At 35.2% G+C, this 18,005-nt stretch overlaps 1 protein-coding gene and 1 pseudogene across 1 annotated transcript in view; both read left to right on the plus strand.

The window, feature by feature from the left end:
* Positions 1–3,678: 3,678 nt before the first annotated feature.
* The window catches only part of HAUS6 (HAUS augmin like complex subunit 6), a 34,021-nt gene continuing 19,694 nt past the window's right edge, over positions 3,679–18,005 (plus strand). Inside the window, exons 1-8 of the mRNA XM_039870258.1 lie at positions 3,679–4,061; positions 7,970–8,065; positions 9,949–10,027; positions 10,556–10,688; positions 12,431–12,578; positions 14,090–14,152; positions 14,516–14,564; positions 16,454–16,624. Coding sequence (XP_039726192.1) covers positions 3,934–4,061; positions 7,970–8,065; positions 9,949–10,027; positions 10,556–10,688; positions 12,431–12,578; positions 14,090–14,152; positions 14,516–14,564; positions 16,454–16,624 — 867 coding nt within the window. The 5' untranslated portion in view covers positions 3,679–3,933. The remainder of the gene's footprint in view (positions 4,062–7,969; positions 8,066–9,948; positions 10,028–10,555; positions 10,689–12,430; positions 12,579–14,089; positions 14,153–14,515; positions 14,565–16,453; positions 16,625–18,005) is intronic.
* LOC120596633 (uncharacterized) lies at positions 9,062–9,177 on the plus strand (annotated as a pseudogene).

Below are 18,005 nucleotides of genomic sequence, written 5' to 3' on the forward strand. Positions count from 1 at the left end.
GCTGAAAGTTTCAGATTAGGGTGTCAGCATGGTTGGTTTGGGGTGAGGGTCCCCTTCCAGGTTACAGAAAGTCAGCTTCTCTTTGTATCCTTACTTGGTGTAAAGAGCAGAGAGATGAAGCAGACTCTCATGAGATTCTTATAAGGGTACTAACCCCATTCATGGGGGGCCTGCTCTAATGACCTCACCTAATCCTAATCACCTCCCACAGACCCCACCTTTCAATATCATTACATTGAGGAGCAAGGTTTTAACATATGACACAGGCACAAACAGTCCATAACAAATGATAAATTGGAATTTCAATATTTTGCAGTTCCTGGTGAATTAATGGATCTAGGTATTTAGCATTAATGCCTATCAATGTCATAAAAGACATTGATATTATGTTCTGCCTGATGAAGAACATATACCAACCATCACTTAGTCTTGCTAAAGAGACCATGGAGTTTGATCAATCCTCTGGATCCAGGTGTCAATTTGAAAATTTTGGAAGACAGAAACAGTGGAATACATTGAACTGCATCATGAGGCTGCAATCAGTAAAACCCAGACTATGGGAAACTATTCTGGTCAAATAACCCCAGTCCTTCAATAGGTAAACTATAAGGAAAAAAAAAAGGGAAAGGAAAGAAGGATTGAAGAAAACCTGCATATTAAATTACCACACCCCTCACCCCCAAAAAAGCCTAGATAAATATAAAAAGGGCAAGACTAAATTACAGTGTGTAGGGAAGCACACCTGGGTGGTAAAACTTCAGGACAATATAAGGAAGTGATTATTATAAAACTGACAGTGGTGGTTAGTTTTTGGCAAAGGAGGGATGACTGCGGCTTTATTTGGACATGAGAAATGTCCAAAACCATAGAGAATTTTTATAAGAGTTTATTTGTGCCAAACTGACAACATTGCCGGGAAGCAAGATCTCACAGGCTCAGGAGAATGACAGTTTTGCAGTTTCTTTTACACATCTGGAATTAAGGAGGGAATGTAAGAAAGAGTACATGAAAGTGGGAGAAAGCAAGGCAGAGAAATCTCTATGATCGGATTACAGGACAGTTAACAGGATTACGTACTCTTTTAAGGGATGTTATGCTTCCAAGGTGTCAAAAAAGGGGCATTTCAAAGGTGTGTTAACCTAGATATACAAAAACAATGGACGAGGCTTGCTTAAGGCAAAATAACCTTTTATTTGGGAATTTATAGGTTTGAGGTGTGACCACCCACCATTACCTGCTCAGTTAGCAGATCACCCTGTGACATTAGATTTGGTTAGATTTATTACTGAGTCCCCTTTTCGTCCACAATTTCTTGTTCTGGATGGTAGTTACAAGAACAATCACCTATAATAATATAGTAAGCTATTTAGAAGAAGCAAATTGGATTGCCTGAAATATAAATCTTGAGTGGAGTGGCACGTGGGCCTGCTACTTCCTGCACCTATTCTCTGGTCTTTTCATTCTTTATTTATGCTACTCAATATCCATTTAATAAAACTCCATCAGAATCAGTTTTGTTGCTTGCAACCAAAGAATGCTAATTGATGCAAGTGGCCTTGGCAAGTTCCATGAGTGATGAGGTGTGTATAGATAACTTTTTTTTGAGAAATTTTGCTGTAATGAGAAATGGAGTAGTAGCTTGAAAGGCATTTGGGTCAAAGGATTTTTTTTTAATGATGTAAGATATCACAGCATGTTTGTATACTGATGGGAAGAATTGATAATGTAGGACAAAGCAGAGGACAAAGCAGAGGACAAATGCTGACACAAACTTTTTAAGTAGGAGAAAAGGAGTATTATCCATTGCAAAAGTGAGAGGACTAGTCTTATGTAGGCACAACTTTATTCATCCAGATCAACAAGAGAGAAGGGGGACAATATGGAAAAAGATATAGGTAGATTAGTAACTTGTTGATGGAAGTTATTTTCTAGAAGCATCTATTAACTAAGAAGAAAGGACATCATTGAGAGTGAGGAGAGACAAGAGGTATTGGAAGTTTAGGGAAGGGAAGACGATGTTGTTGCAGGAAACGATACCTGACGGAGGAATTCAGACGCTCAGACAACTTTGTCAGAGGAAAGAGAATTTAATGCCGGTGGAGAGCCTGGGGCATTCAACAGACCCAAAGCACGATCTCCCTTTGGTTAGATTTCTTATAGCTTATATACCCTCGCAGTGTCCATGCAAGGGGTGCATGATTCCTTTGTCTCAGGTTTTACATGTCCCTCCTTACTCAGAGTAGGTTGAGGGAGCTTTGGGTGGGAGGCTGCAGGGGAGGAATTTCCAGACCCTTGGTCTTACAGGTCGTTTGTTTTGTAGAGTCTGAGACCTTGGTGTTATCAGCACCTTTATTGGATTCTTGAACAAAAAGACGAGACTCTTACCTTACACACAGGGACCAGCATTCATTGATGTCATGCCCACTCAGCTGGTTCCTTATCCAAAGGCTGAGCTCTAACACAACAAACTGTTCCCCACAGTCTTGACATTCATACACAGCTACAGAGATAGGGAAGGTGCTGGAGAACCCTTGAGGTAGGGGATGCAGCTGTGGAAAACATGTTAACTGAAGAGCACAGGGCAGAATGGAGGAAGAGAAAGCAGTTTTAACCAGCTGAGTCAGTTATTTCTGCAGGCCCTTTGCTTTGTATCTATTTTTACTTTCAAATGCCTCCTCTCCTCTCTCAATATGAATAATAGTGTGCAGAGTGAAATTTGGGAAAAATAATAGGGTGGAGAGGGCAAGCCTCAGAGTTCACTTGAGCTTTTATGAATTTTGAGTGACTGCAGGCATCATAATTGTGTTGAGCTGCTAAGCAGCAGGTATAGAATAGGCTAAGAAGTGGATTTAATAGGGATTTGGGTTCTGCCAGTTAAATCTAGCAAAGAGAGAAGAAAGGGGCTAGGGAGCTGAGAAGAAGTCAAGAAATTGAGAAGCCAAAGCATCGGAAAAGTCACCGACATGGATTTTGAAATTACCAAAAATCATCCCAGGAGTAATGTTGGAGAGACAGGAAATTAGGTGCTAAGTCTTCTCAGAATGAGGTGCAGTAACCCGGAGCTCTTACACATGACCTCCACAAGAAAGAGTTATGGGTGATAGCATAAGCTTCAAAGTTGCTGGTGGTTTTACTAAGGCAATGAGTGTCAGGGGTGGCAATGAGAAATAAGTAGGATACTCAGCCCATTTCTAGGCCTATTGGACATGGGGTGTGGGACAGAACAATTATCAATTCAGGGGGCTGTGGAGGGAAGCTGTATGCAGATTTCTTATAGCAAGATGAAAGGAACATTCAACATTTGAGGAAAGAGATTTTAGTAATAATAGAGACTCAGAGATTAGTTGACTTGTTTAGGGTCGCTGAGGATGGAACCCAGTGCTTTTCCTCCTACACCGAGCCACAGTCCACAATCTTCCATCCATGGTTTTTACCTAACTTAATAAGTCTATACGAGTAAACCTAAACATCAGACAGTGCGAAGCTGCAGGACTTAAGCTACCGCTTGAGTGTACGCATGCGCAAAAAGAGTCTGCTGACCACGCAATGCGCTCTGGGTCTTGCAGTCTTTCGGATGGGCATGGCGGGAAAGGACCGAGAGAAGGGCGCATTGCCTGGCGGGAGACATTGTCGGCCGTGGGAGTCCCGCCTCCTCCGGAAGCCAGGCCGCGCGCGCGTCCCGCTCTGCCGGAAGCGCGGGAGTCTCGGTTTGTGGTAGCTTAGGTCGCTGTACTGTACTGCCATTAGAGGCTCCACTTCCCTGAAACTTTACAGCCACTTGAAGCGAAATGGCTCTGGGCTTGAGAGGAGTAGGCAGTGGCAATGCAAGGTTCGTCTCGACCTTAGGCTGCCCGTAGGGAAGGAGCCTGAGGACTCTCTGAGTGGTTTGGGCCTGTCCCTTTTCCCTTTGTAGTGACACTGCTTACTGCGAAGATGAGTTTGGCCTGGGTCACCTCTTTCGAGAAGGAGCATCTCTGGATGTATCTGCAGGCGCTTGGCTTCGAGCCAGGCCCGGCGACCACTGCTTGCGGAAAGATCGTGTCGCACACGCACCTCGGAGTGTAAGGAAGCCGGGGCTGGCCGGGTGGGGGAGTCTGAGCCTGGACACGCCGGGGGACCCGCCCTTTCGCGGTCCTCGCAGGTTGATGAATCAAGAAACCGAGCGGTTACCGGGTGCCAGGCTACAAAGCCTCTGCTCCCAGGGGCTGCCAACCTGGTGACAGAGACTATCAATTACAGAACTGTGCTGGGAGCGCTTTGTAGGGGAGTAAAGTTTGCAGTTGTCTCCAAACTAGACAGGCAGCTTAATCCTGCTTTGGTGGCAAAGCTGCGTGGTATGTGAAATCGCGGGAAGAATGGCGAATTGGTAGTGGAAGGACGTGAGAACAGTATGTGCAAACGCCTTTAGGACTCAAGGGAGCCCTTCAAGTGGTTGCTCTTTATAATTTTTACTTTTTAAATCAGCAAACTAAGGCGTGCCAAGTTAGCAAAAAACAGAGAAGGGTAGTAAGATGAAAAGTAAAATCCTCTTCCCTGCTTTGCCACCAGTGTTAAGGTTATGATCATAAATCTAAGTATTTTTGTTTATATTTCTATGTCTTAACTTACCAACTTTAGACAATATCTAAGTTTCCTACAATAGGCCAAGGGAAATTTGGGATACATAGACTTATGTCCTGCTCTCAACTTCTTGACTTATTTCAGTTCTAGTACCAGTGTTTTAATATGTGCTTAGACTTCTGTCTTGATGTATCAATCTCAAAGGTGTCTCTTGATTCCCCACTGTGTAATTTCACAATGAAGGTAGCTATTATTTATAAAATAACTAATTAGCTCACCTACACTTCCCTACCCTCCTCTGCTTTCTCTTCTTGACTGTTCTCAGCTTTGTAATTACCGATTTACTGTCAAAGTTTAGAGCTCTAATTAAGTTTTATTTGGTAACTCTGTTTAGAAGTTACTACTGTTTACATGTAGAAGTGCTTTGTCTAGAAGTCTATTCTAAAAATTGACAACCGGTGGGTAGCATTTATCAAGTTATGATTATGTATTAATAAATACTCCATTTATCTCACATGAGTTAATGACCCATAGCACCGTCTCATTTTCTTTGTACTGGCAGGGAAGCTTAAAGCTTCTCCAGGCCTCTACTGAGAATGGTTCCCATTGTCACTGCATCCTTTTCTCTAGTGTTTTAGCTGTCATATTTTGCTCTGTTCTGGTTTATCCAGTTGCAGTCTGCTTTCTGCCTTTGAAAATTAGTTAAAATCTGTCAAGTTCCAGTTCAGTGATGGCAGTTCCCCCCCTCCCCCAACACTTACTGATTCTTTTTTTGTCCCCTGTGTCTTTAGAATCATTTCAGTGGGTTATTGGGAGGCATCTGCCATTTTGAAACAAATGTCCCCTTTGCTTTAAAAATGCAACAAATTTATTTAAATATTTTTTCTTTTTCATTTATAGTCATATTTGGTAAATTCTTTTTGGTGTGCAGTTCTATGAGTTTCTAGTTTCTGTGAGCATGTGTTCTGAGTGAACACAATAAACATAAACTTTCACCTTATAGAATTTTAGTCTACTGAGTGAACAAATATCTTCAACAAATATCTTATTAAAAATTAAAATAAGTGTCTAAGAAAATAGAACAGAATACTGTGTGAAAAAATAAGTTTTTGAGAGGATAAGGAGGTAAGAACTTCATTTGTATTTGATGAGGAATAGAAACATTCCAAGGACTGTTGTTTGACATATGGATAAGCATGGGAACTTTTTTTTTAATTAAAATTTTTGTGTGAATTTAAAAAACTTATTTGTAATTATTGTTGACATACAGTGTTATAGTTTTAGGTGTACAACAGTAATTCAACATTTATATACCTTACAAAGTGATCACAATAAGTCTAGATAACTGTCTGTCACTGTAAATTGTTTTACTGGGGGTCCCCAACCCTGGGGCCTCGGACCTGTACCGGTGCATGGCCTGTTAGGAACTGGGCAGCTGGAGTGAGTGGTGGGCAAGCACGTGAAGCTTCATCTGTATTTGCAGCCGCTGCCCCACACTGGCATCACCGCCTCAGTTCTACCTCAGATCATCCGGCATTAGATTTTCATAGGAGCACCGGTCTCTGGTGCCACAAAGGTTGGGGACAACTAATTATAACATGAGAGATTTAATGTTAACTCTTTTTTTTTTCATCTCAAGATAATAGCTTTATATTCATAGAAGGAATACTCACATCTATTTGTCATGCATTCCAGTGACTTACAGCCCCTTTTTTAATTGCCCAACTCCTAAACCCAGTTTCTTTTTAGGGACTGAAAACAAGGAGTCACCCGAGTGAGATAGCCCTTCCAATCATTGTTGAATTAAACATGAAAATATCTCATCCCTATTCTAAATGTTAAAAATGTTTTATTATAGCAGAGTGAGAATATTCTTAGATATATTCTATTATGTTCTAATGAGTTTTTGTTTTTCTCTGTATTATAATGTCTTTACTTTCTTCTGGAACCTTTCCTTTACAGTTATTTGGTTTTGTTGCTTTTAACTTCTTTTGATACTCCATTTGCACCCATGCAAATGCCTTTTTTTTCTTTTTCTTTTTTTTTTTTTTTGCAAATGACCTTTTTGTATTAGGGTAATGGAGGAGCACACATAATTTTTTATATGATAACTTTGAAAGGTTCTTTTTTTTCCTTCTTGAGTGTAAAGATTAACTTCTTTGGAGATTTTTGTTCCATTTTTATTGTCTTCTTGCTTATCCAGAGACCTTACATTGCTTTTATTTATTTTCCATGCTACTTCTTACAATTCACTGCCAGGACTCAATTCACCGCCAGGACTTTGAAAAATGGTGGCTATACCTTCATGTCAAGTTTGACTTGTTTTGCCTTGGAAATTGCCAAAGTCAAAGTTAAAATTTTGCAGGTGTGCCATGCAGCAGAGTGTAGTGTCTTAGGTGGTTCCTCTCTGTCTGCAAGTTGCTGCCCTAGGTGAAGTTTAGAAAACTCTTCTTCCTATTCCTGGCAGTACCCAAAACCTGAATTTCCTACTAGACAGCTGCACAGTCCCAGGGACTGTACAGGAATATGAGGAGATGACACAAAGAGAAGTATAGAGCAGTGACTGGCCTTGGAGGCTGCCATGCCGCCTTCATGTTAACTCTTGATTCTTTGTAGCTCTGTGACATTTCCTACAAGGTTTAGTTTTTTTTTGTTTTTTATATATTGTCTATTTTTAATGTTCTGTCTTGATTACTTTGGGAAATTAGCACAACAAAAACTCCAAGGGACTTGCTAGGATTACATCATTAAGGATGGTTCTAAGAATAAAATGTAATGGTAAAGACCCTGGACTCTGGGTCAGATGACATATTTTAGATCACTGCTCTTATACTTCCTGGTTATGTGATTTTAGGCAAATTAACCTCTTTAAATTTTAAATTTGCTCATCTGTGTAATAAGGTTAATCAAACTGCTTTCTGCTCTCATTAGGATTAAATAAAGTAATCCATGTTAAAGCAGCTAGCACAGTACTGAACCTCATATAATTGTGGAAATTAGATGAGTTACTGTCTGTAAAAGGCTTATTTAATACCTGACACAAATTCAATGAATATTAGCTATTTTTACTGTTATTCAGTAAACGTTGGTTGGTATCATCATATCATAGACCATGGTTTTTTCCACCTAATTAGCCTTTTCTTTTTGTAGAACGTTCTCATTGCAATAAAGCAAGTTCTATCAGTTTTCTTTTATTTGATCTCTATTTTCAGAATTAGAAAATAAAAGCTTGTATGTTTTTTTAATTGGTTATAAAAATGTACATGAATGAGAAAATGAATTTGCCTCAACCACTTGAAGTGAATGAAAAATATTAGCGTCAAACTCTTATACAGCTTTTGATGATATTTAGTTTTATTAACCATTTTCTTTTTATTTTTCTTGCTTCTATTTCTTCTTAAACCATTAGGAACATGTTTGACAAGCTGAACCGTGATGCCTTTCAAATAGTTTCTTATTTTTTGTTTCAAACCCTGGACCTGTCTCTCACCAAAGAAGTTTTCAAGTGAGTAAAAATTATTTAATTTTCTTTTTGTTAGTGACTACTTCTCAAATTTGAGAAAAGACTATGCCTTGATATAAGCCAGAATTTCAATTTTGGCCTTTAAATATTATTTTGAATGGATGTAACAAAATTCAGGTTTGAGTCTTACAAATTTAGTGCTTAACCTTTATAAGTCTGAGTGATTTTTCTTTGGCACTTATCTTAAAATCATTGTATATTTCACAGGTAAGTTGGATTTTGTTTTATAAATTAGTTCCTGCATTCTTCGTAGTCTTAATTATTAGACAAAACAAATAACTGGTCTCAATTTATCTATGCACTCATTTTGCTTTACTTTTTTTTGTTATTAATTACCTTCTTGTCTTATTCCTTTTCTTGTAGGCAGTGTTATTTTGTCTCTTTAGTTTCTAGGTCTCTGTAAATCCTTATTATTTTTGGTAAAGTGTTAAATGCTGTAGGTAAAAATTTTTATTAAGGTTAGTCGATTATTATATACTGTTGAATATTAAATAATTTAAGAAGGAGATAAAAATGTGAATACCCACTAGCCTTGGTTCCAGGTTATTTTACATGTGATTAGGGTTTCTTCTGTCAGAAAGAATGTTCAAATTTGTTTTAATGTTTATATTTTGCCATCATCCTCTTAACATAGAAAAGCAGTAAGTCTATTGCTTAGGGTATTGTTTTTATTTTTGATAACTTATTCGTAAAATTTTGCCTTCAGTTAAAGTTATGAGTGACCAGGAGAATAGATATATTTGAAACATTTTTTGAAAATCCCTATCATTATGGTTTAGGGCTTTGTCTGCCCCCTCCCCCCAAATAGATTTTCTGAAATTTTCCCCTGATTATAAACATAATACAGCTCATTTTAAACAATTCAGAAAATACATAAAAATGTAAAGAAAGGATGTGGTTCCATAGTGTAGTGGTTAGCACGTCTGCTTTACATGCAGAAAGTCCTGGGTTCGTGCCCCAGTGGAGCCACAGTCCATAGTCTATGGCCATGCCACCCTGAACAAGCCCAATGTCTGATCTCGGAAACTAAACAGGGTTGGTCCTGGTTAGTACTTGGATGGGAGACCACCTAGGAAGGCCAGGTGCTGTAGGCATAAATAGTAATTAAAAAAAAAAAAAATGTAATGAAGGAAGTAGAAATCACTCCTAAACCCACCAACCAGGGAATATCACTGTTGATATTCCAGCCTTCCAGTCTTTTTTTCTGTGCATATGTAATTTTTTCTATGAATATAGAATTATGTTTTGCTATAGAAATATAAAAAACATAGGGCCCTAAACAAATAATTATGCCTCAGGATAAAAATTTACAGATAAAACTGATTATCACGGGAAAGCAATAAGTAAATTTTAAAGTCTATTATTTTTAACTAAAGCTGAGGCAAAGCTTTTTGTAATAATTTTATATCTTGTTTATCCACAAAACAATAGTATCCACTGACCATGATATAGGGTTATCTCCAGGAATCAAGCTGTCATGCCATTCCTTGTCCTGTGCTCTTCATTTATAACCATTTATGTTTCTCTTTTTTTTTTCAGGCTTAACATACTGAGTTATTTATACCATATTTATGTATTAGTCCAGTGAATCCATTGAGAGTGTTCTCATTTTTAGCTGATTTTTAGTAATTTTAACATTTAATATATGTATTTGTTGATTATTTGCATGAAACTGAATTCAACCCTGTAGATCTTTATAAAGAAAAAGACCCCATTTCTCACTGGTTGGTGTCTCTTTAGTTGAAATTTACAAATGTTAGCCTTGATTCATTTAGCATTATTGTTTTTCATATAGGAGATATATTCGATGTTTTTAAATTTTGCTCTTTTGTTCATAATTCTTTGCTCTTATTTTTGTTTTTAAGACTTTGTTGGCCTCCATTTGACCAAAAAACTGATACTGAATTCCGGAAACATTGCTATGAATGGTTAAAAAAGATTTCTGTAAGTATTCTCTTTCTGGAAGATGGACATCTTAAGAAGTTAAAAACTACATTATTTTTTTTCTAACTTTATGGAGGTACGATTGTATATTTTTTAGAGGTGAAATATTTTTAATGCTTTTATGCTAACAGTATAAGCAAGAAAATATTAATTAGAACAATACTTTTTGCTGATTTTTGGTTGGGATTCTACATATTTCTAGGAAACTGGTTTTGCTGGCTATGTGCATTGGAAGTAAGTTTTTGAGTTCCTTGGAGTTTGTATCACAGTTTTTATTTAAATAAAACTTTTCTGACCATACATTATTTTAGCTTGTGTCCTCAAATTATATCAATAATTGTCCTCACTTTATATTGTAATTATTTTTTGTGACCAAGTCACCCAAGAATTTAGAAAGATTCAAAAATTAAACTTTGTTCAGATGGAGTCATCCTAATTAATCTTATTATGCTTCAGAAACAGTATGAGGTAAGTATAAAGGTTATTGTTGATAAGGTCTTCAACTCATCTTATTTCTTTTTCCCATAGGCTGAATGTGGAAGTAGCTTTCCTCAAGTTGTTGGTTCACTATTTCTTTCTCCTGGTGGTCCTAAGTTTATTCATCTGATGTATCATTTTGCAAGATATGTTGCAATAAAATATATAAAAACCCATTCTAAAAGTAAGTTAAGCTTGTAGTAGGAAATTTTTTTGTTTTGATTCATAAATTTGTATTCTTCATAGTTTGTAAATTATCAAGAGATTTTCATAAAGCAACATAAGATAAAAACATTACCTCAAAAGGCAAATAATTAATATTCTACTGGAATTATAGTTTGAAATCCTCTCATAATGAACATAACACTTGATCTTAGCCAAAAGGCTGAGAAGCAATTTTAATGAACATAAACTATTCAGATTATTTTCTTATGTTGTAATACAGGGATTGGGAAACATTTTCTATATAAGACCAGATAATAAATATTTTAAGCTTTGTAGACCACTCAGGATCTCTGTCACATATACCTCTCTGTTTTATTTTAATTTTTTCACTTTTAAAATATAACCCTTTAAAAATATTGAAAGGATTTCTAGATTGCTGACCTCAGAAAAACAATCAGTGGGCCAGATTAACCCTGCAGGTTATAGTTTGCCTCTAATACATTGTATTAAATGTGTTGAATTTGTTTGAGATTTATTTTGGCTACTGGAACTTTTTTTATTAGGAGTTGCATTTTTAAATGGATTTGATCTATTTGCTAATTCATAGAAACAAAATATGTATTGGATATTTAAGCTAAGACTTAAAAGAATGCTATTTGTAGCTTATTAAATATATGCTGCTCTGTTTAATTGGTTTATACTCATAAAATGTGGACAAGAAACTATAGAAAAGTTGGTGCAGTAAACTCCATCTTCCAGTTTCTAGAGACAGCCATTGCTGACATTTCTGTTTATTTTCTTTTGTTTTTTTTTTGTATGTATTACAGCTATACATTTCAATTATTTTGAATAAGTACTGTTTCTTATGATTCAGAAATCAAAATGTGAAAAGTCTATCTTCTACCTCTATTCTCTGACTTCCTAATTTCCCTTCTTTCAGCCACTGTAATCAGTAATACAAGCAAATATGTATATATTCTTTTTTTTAAACCCTAAACCCAGAGATGACATATATCTGGTTTTGAATCTTGTGTTTTTCACGTAACAGTATATATTAAAGATCATTCCATGTCAGTTCATAGAGCTTCCTTATTCTCTTTTTCTCTGGGATCCTTGTTTTCCAGAATATCCATCTTTATTGTACTAAGCTATCTTAAAGTAGGATTTATTAGACTTACATGTAAAAACTTGGACTCTGAAATGTTTGGTTGGATTGTTTTCAGGGTCTGCTTTGAACTTTAGTAACATAGCCAAGAATTACTTGGGAAATGGTAACTGATTTTATTTGGTTGTCCTGTCTTGTACTTACTAGGAAGAAAAGTAAGCTGATGGAAGCAATAGAGGTGATATGATCTCACCTCATCTATTTTAATTGATTTTCTTCCTTTGTTGTTAAAAGATCTTATTAAGAAGTTGCTCATGTATGACAGTGTATTCATGGATATATTAAGCTATGATAAGAATTATTTTGGGCAGATGGACTATAAAAATTTTTAATTGTGTGAAGCAACTTCAGATATCTTTTTTTAGTTTTCTATTTTAAAAATAGGTCATCCTTGCTTTTGTTGAAATTAGTTGTATCTTTTTGTGTATGTGGCATGTCAGCCTTTAAAGAGTTGCCAGTTCCATGAGGTTGTTAATCTCTTTAAAAATTAATAATTTATAAATAATATAAATAATAATTAATAAAATCCAACATTTTTTGATATTTATTAGCTTATAAGTCTAAGTTTTTTATGATCTTATTTGTGTTCCATGTAGATTCATCCATACGGTTTTCGGAGACATTTAATACAAAGCCACAGGATTTGCACATGTGCGTTGCCAGGTGCCATGTAGCACGTAACAAATTTTTACAAATTTTACAAAGAGAAGATTTCGTTTTTCAAAAATATCAGGAAAATGCACAGTAAGTAATACTTTGATATTTAGAAAATGAAAATTTCTTTCTTTTTGAACAAATGTCATCAGTATACCTTCAATGGCAATAATCCCTTGCTGTTATCTTTTCATTTTAAAGCTAGATAATTTCTGAATAAAATGTTTTAAATTTTAGATACACTGTAAATGAAAGTTTAGAGAAAATGAAAAGATCACTTTAGTTCAAGAACTCAGTTTTTTAAGGAAGTTTTTCTTTTTATGGCATGAAAATCTATTTTAAAGCTGTATAATGTTCATTCTGTTTTGTATCCTTTTTTTCTCTTAATATTCTGTAAATTTTTCCATATTGCCATACTATATTACTTATATTGTCTACCTGATAGTCTGTCGAATACCTACTAAGTAGATATTCGTTCAAGTAGGTATTCTGTAGTTTCTTTAACCATTTCATACTATTTTATATTTAAGTTCATCTGTTCAACAATTTTTTTTGAGTTGCTTCCAGATACTGTTTAGGCACTGGTCCTGCAGCATTAAACAAGACAGGCAGGGTTCTTACTCTCAAGAAATAGTGTCTAATGTTTTGCCGTTATTAACAACTACAGTAAGATAACTTTTTAAATGCTATTATCTATTACAAAAGCTAAAAAATCCTTCGAAATTGCCTTACAAATGCAATGTTGCTTAACTCTTTTAGTTAACATTTAAATTTATGCCCTACGTACGTGAGACAAGTGTAAGAGAGCAGAGTAGTCTTACTAAACAGCATTTTGACTCGAAGTCAGAGAGTATATGAGCGAAGAAGTGCTAATCCATCTCAATAGCAGCCTGTATGTTAGATCACTCCTGTAACTCTAAATGAGAGTGTAGAGTCCTTTAGCTGGCAGCTGGGTAAATATGGGAGAGGAGTCTTCAGAAGCCTTGAGCAAAGATATGAAAGGGGGAAAATATTAAAGTGCCTGTACCATTTAGTTGTAATGGGATTACAGATGGTCCTTGACTTATGATGGTTAGACTTAAGATTTTTCAACTTTATGATGTCGTGAAAGCCATATGCATTTACTAGAAACTATTTCGAATTTTGTATGTTAGTCTTTTCCTGGTCTAGTGATTATGTATTATAATCCTCTTGTGATGCTGGGCAGTGCAGTGGACTGAAGCTTCTAGTTAGGCAAATGATCACGAGGGTGAACAGCCGACACTCTAACAGTATACTGTGTGGCTAGCATTTTTTGGATATCGTGTTTTGCGTTTTCACATTGGTCATATCTATAAAATGCCCATCTGTGTCTCCTGTTTATGGTGCGAAGAAGGGGGAAAGCAATTACTTTTGAGAAGAAAGTCAAGATAATTGCCCAAGTGTAGGCTAATATGAGTGTTCTGAGCACATTTAAAGTAGGCTGGCTAAGCTCTGATGTTAAGTACTTGAGGTGTATTGAATGCATTTTTGACTTAATGATATTTTCAGCTTGTGGTCAGTTTATTGGGATGTGATCCATCGTAAGCATCATAGTTGTCATTTTGTGTGTTTTCTTGCAGATTGTCACTTAAACAAGTAAGAAATTTGAGATCAGAGTATATAGAACAGCAAAACCAAATAAAGTAAGCAGCTTTTATTTATTTATTTAATTAAAAAAAAATAAGTGACTTTTTTTTTTAAAATAAATGACTTTTAGAACTGAAAGTTGCCATGCATGTTAGTTTAGTGCCTGTATTCTACAGATAAGGAAACTGAGAGTCCCAGAAACATAAATAATGTATCAATAATTATATGATTTTGATGTAGAACATAATTCTGAGCCCTAGTCCAGTTCTTCTAATAAATTATTGCTTTGAGCTATAATTTTATTTGTTTTTAATTGGAATGGTTGTTTGTGGGTTTGGAGATCAATTAGCTCTTTGGTTGATAAATTATGTGATTTTTTTATTTTGAGTGACTAACGAGATTGTTTAATTTTTAACTAGAACGGAACCTTTTGAAGACGAAGGTAATATACAAGAGAAAATTCAAAAGGTGAGAAAACTTCGGAAGAGAGAAATGTAATTTTTCATATTTTTGTGCAGTGTTTGCTGTTTGCTTACTTAATTGGACTCTGTCATTTCTTTTTGTAGCATTGTTACTTTTTTTTTTACTCATGATATCTATATGGAAAGGTATTAACATGGTGATATATATATGGAAAGATATTAACATGGTGCCTCTAAAATGTTTGAATATGTTGGAAAAAATTAGCTAATGATATATAAGGCTAAATTTATACAAAAGCAGTTTTAAATACGGTTAAAATCTTTCATGCCAGAAACAAAATTTAGTTCAGTATGATTATATCTTAATCAGTATTTTTATTTATCTAAATTAAACACATTCACTGAAAGGAGATAGTAAGCAAGGAAGAAAAATGAGTTACATTGAGTTACCAAGGCTGGCTTGGTAGTAGGAGGAATCTGGCAGATTTAATGGTCTAAGGCTTTCAGAGGTTGGCTTTGATATGGGACAGGAGTGTTTTCTTAGGACTTCTTTGTGATTAGATGACATCTCAAGCCCTTTGTTCTGATTCTGAGTATTAACGTGGCTTCTCAGGCACTTTGTCACTGGAAAAGGTGAATCCTGTTCTTAGGAAATAATGTTCATTCAGTGAATATTGATCACCTTCCATGTGCCAGACATTCTGCTAGATATTAGAGCTACAGCAATGAAAAAACTGGCTAAGTCACTTTTTTTCATGGAGCTTCCAGTTTAGTGAATATGAATAATTCTATTACTGAATGCAGTATCTTTGTAAATTTTATGGGTTGGTATGAAACCTGTTAAAGTTTTCACAGCAATTTCTCCTGAGTTTGGTTAATGTTCAGTTTCAGCTTTGAGCCATTGACAAGCTAAAATTTCTAGACTTGAAAATTCTGAGAACCAGATCCTGGATTTTTTAAGTTCATCAAAAAATGCCATCCCGTAAGACCTCTAGACTGCCTTCCAATGAGTCTTCCTTTGGACAACTTTACTTTACAGTATGGGAAGTCAGACAGCCTCATGGGTATAATTATGGTATTTCCCTCCCTCCCTCCTACTTTTGTAAGTTCTGTTGAGGAAAAACATATAAAAAAGTTTAAAAATCATAAATGTTATAGCGTGACAAAATATCACAAAGTGACACATTTGTGTAACCAGCATCTAGTTTAAGGAACAGAAGGTTACCAGCATCCCAGAAACCTCGAGCCCCTTTTCATTCATAGCCATTTCCTATATCCTCAATTCTCATACAAAAGAATAGTTTTACCTATTCTTGAACTACTTATATAAATTTATATATATGGAAAATATTTTGTTTGACTTCTTTCACTCATGCTGTTTTATACATAGTGTTGTGTGTATAGTTGTAGTGTGTTCATTTTTATTGCTGTATAGTGATCTATGAGTATAGCACAGTATACTCTTTTTACTCTAGGTAGATTTTTGGGTTGATTGCAGTTTTTGGTGCTTTTAAAGAAGTGTGTTTTTTCACGTTTTAACTTTTTAAAATTTGAATGACTTAAAATTCATGTGTAAGGTTTTTTTTTTTCTCTCCTGAAAATCTTTTATTATTTCTCTCTGAAAAATCTTCATTAGATTGCTGGCATGTCAGAATACAGGAAATGCTAATTTTGTCTTGGTCGTATAAATTTTCTTAGATTTGTTTTGAAAATCTTAGTGGGCTAGATTTTTCTGAGAAATTCTTTAGTTTTAAAGCCCCTTCGGAAGTACTGTCTGTGCTTTTAGACTTTTATGGTTAATTTTCTCACCAGAAGCCATTCGAGGAATACTCGATTTCTTCTCAAGAGTGAGCATATATTTGTACTTCACATTTCTTTAATATATGTACAGATTATGTATAGACTTTAATATTTTGTTTGTTTTTGTTTTCAAAGGTTCGGTCTTTGTGGGCTTCGGTGAATGAAACACTCATGTTTTTGGAAAGTGAGAGAGAAGTTGTTAGTTCAGTCCTTAGTCTTGTTAACCAATATACTTTGGATGGAACCGATGTTGTTATCAGTGTTCCAGGGCTCTTACTTGACAAAATTGAGAAACAAATGTGTCAGGTAAGCATTTGATACTAAGGAATCTTTTGAGAAAATTCCCTTCGCATAATTATATATTGTTTTTTTTATAGTGTTTTTCTACTGTTTTCAGACTTTATTTTTATGAATATGTCTAGTAAAACTGATGAAGAGGGGTACGATTAAGAGTGTGTATATTTATATTCATCAACTTTTATTATTGTCCATACCTTGTATGATGTTACATCATACATAGTTTAGAGAGTAGGAAGTTACTTAATAGAAAGATTATTTGGTATTTAGTTCTTTATAAATTCTCACATAGAGCAATAATGATCTTCTGATTGCTAAATGTCTTTGTAAAAAGGCTCTGTGCTCTCTGGTTTCTCTTTCATCTTGATGTTATGTATTTTAGTCTTTTCTTCCTTTAGCTTTTATGACTTCAGTATCTCTTCACCCTTGTGGTTTTTCTGACTGCTGTTCTCAGCTTTTCCATTGATTCCTTTTTCTCTGACTTTTAAATGAGTGTTCCCATGGTTCCTTTAAGGCCTCTTTTGCTTTCTCACATTACAAATTCATCTATATTGTCTTACCCAATTTCATGACTTCATCAGCCTCCTATACACTAATATTCTCATATTGGTGTTTTCAGTCTCTCTCCTTTAACCCAAACTATATCAAATCATTTCTACTTGCTTATGGGGCATTTCTGTCTGTTTTTTTCTTGGTAAACTTACCATTTATTAAGTTATCTACCGTATGCCAAGTATTGATTGTAGAATAGGAAGTACAGAGATAAAATATTGTTGTGACCCTGAAGAGTTTTCACTTTAATAGGTAACATGACAGGCACTTCAGATTCGGAGTACATAAAGATCAGGATCTGCAAACTCAGATTCCTGTAGGAACTAGGGAGGTATTATGTATAAATGAAGTACACTAATTGTGTGTAACAATAGGGGTAAATTGGAAAGTGATGAGGTCTTCAGAAAAATAGTAATTTTTATGTGAAATCTATGATTGTAAAAATATTGGCAACTAATTCAAATAATTTTAAAACATTGGAACTATGCAGGCCAAATAAACATTTCTAAGTTTGGATGCAACTTTAGGGGCCATCAATTTGCAACTTTTGTTAAAACACGAATTCATAATCTTGCTTCAAACCCTTTCTCAATCTTTATTTTCCTTTCCATTCGCATTTCTTTTATTCTGGTTTTCAACTTTTTGCATAATATAAAAATGTAGTCTAGCATGTTAATTCTTCCAAAATGATTTTCTTTGGACCAAAATTATTTACATAGTTTTATTTTGGGGTAGACAATTGACTTTTTTCATTCTTCCTTTGGTAACCTTTTTATTTAATAGTAAAAAACACAAATGTCTTTATGTAGCAGTTTATTATGTTAAGAACTTACAGTTC

Source organism: Pteropus medius, unplaced genomic scaffold, assembly GCF_902729225.1.
Source record: "Pteropus medius unplaced genomic scaffold, Ma_sr-lr_union100, whole genome shotgun sequence".
Taxonomy (NCBI): Eukaryota; Metazoa; Chordata; class Mammalia; order Chiroptera; family Pteropodidae; genus Pteropus; species Pteropus medius.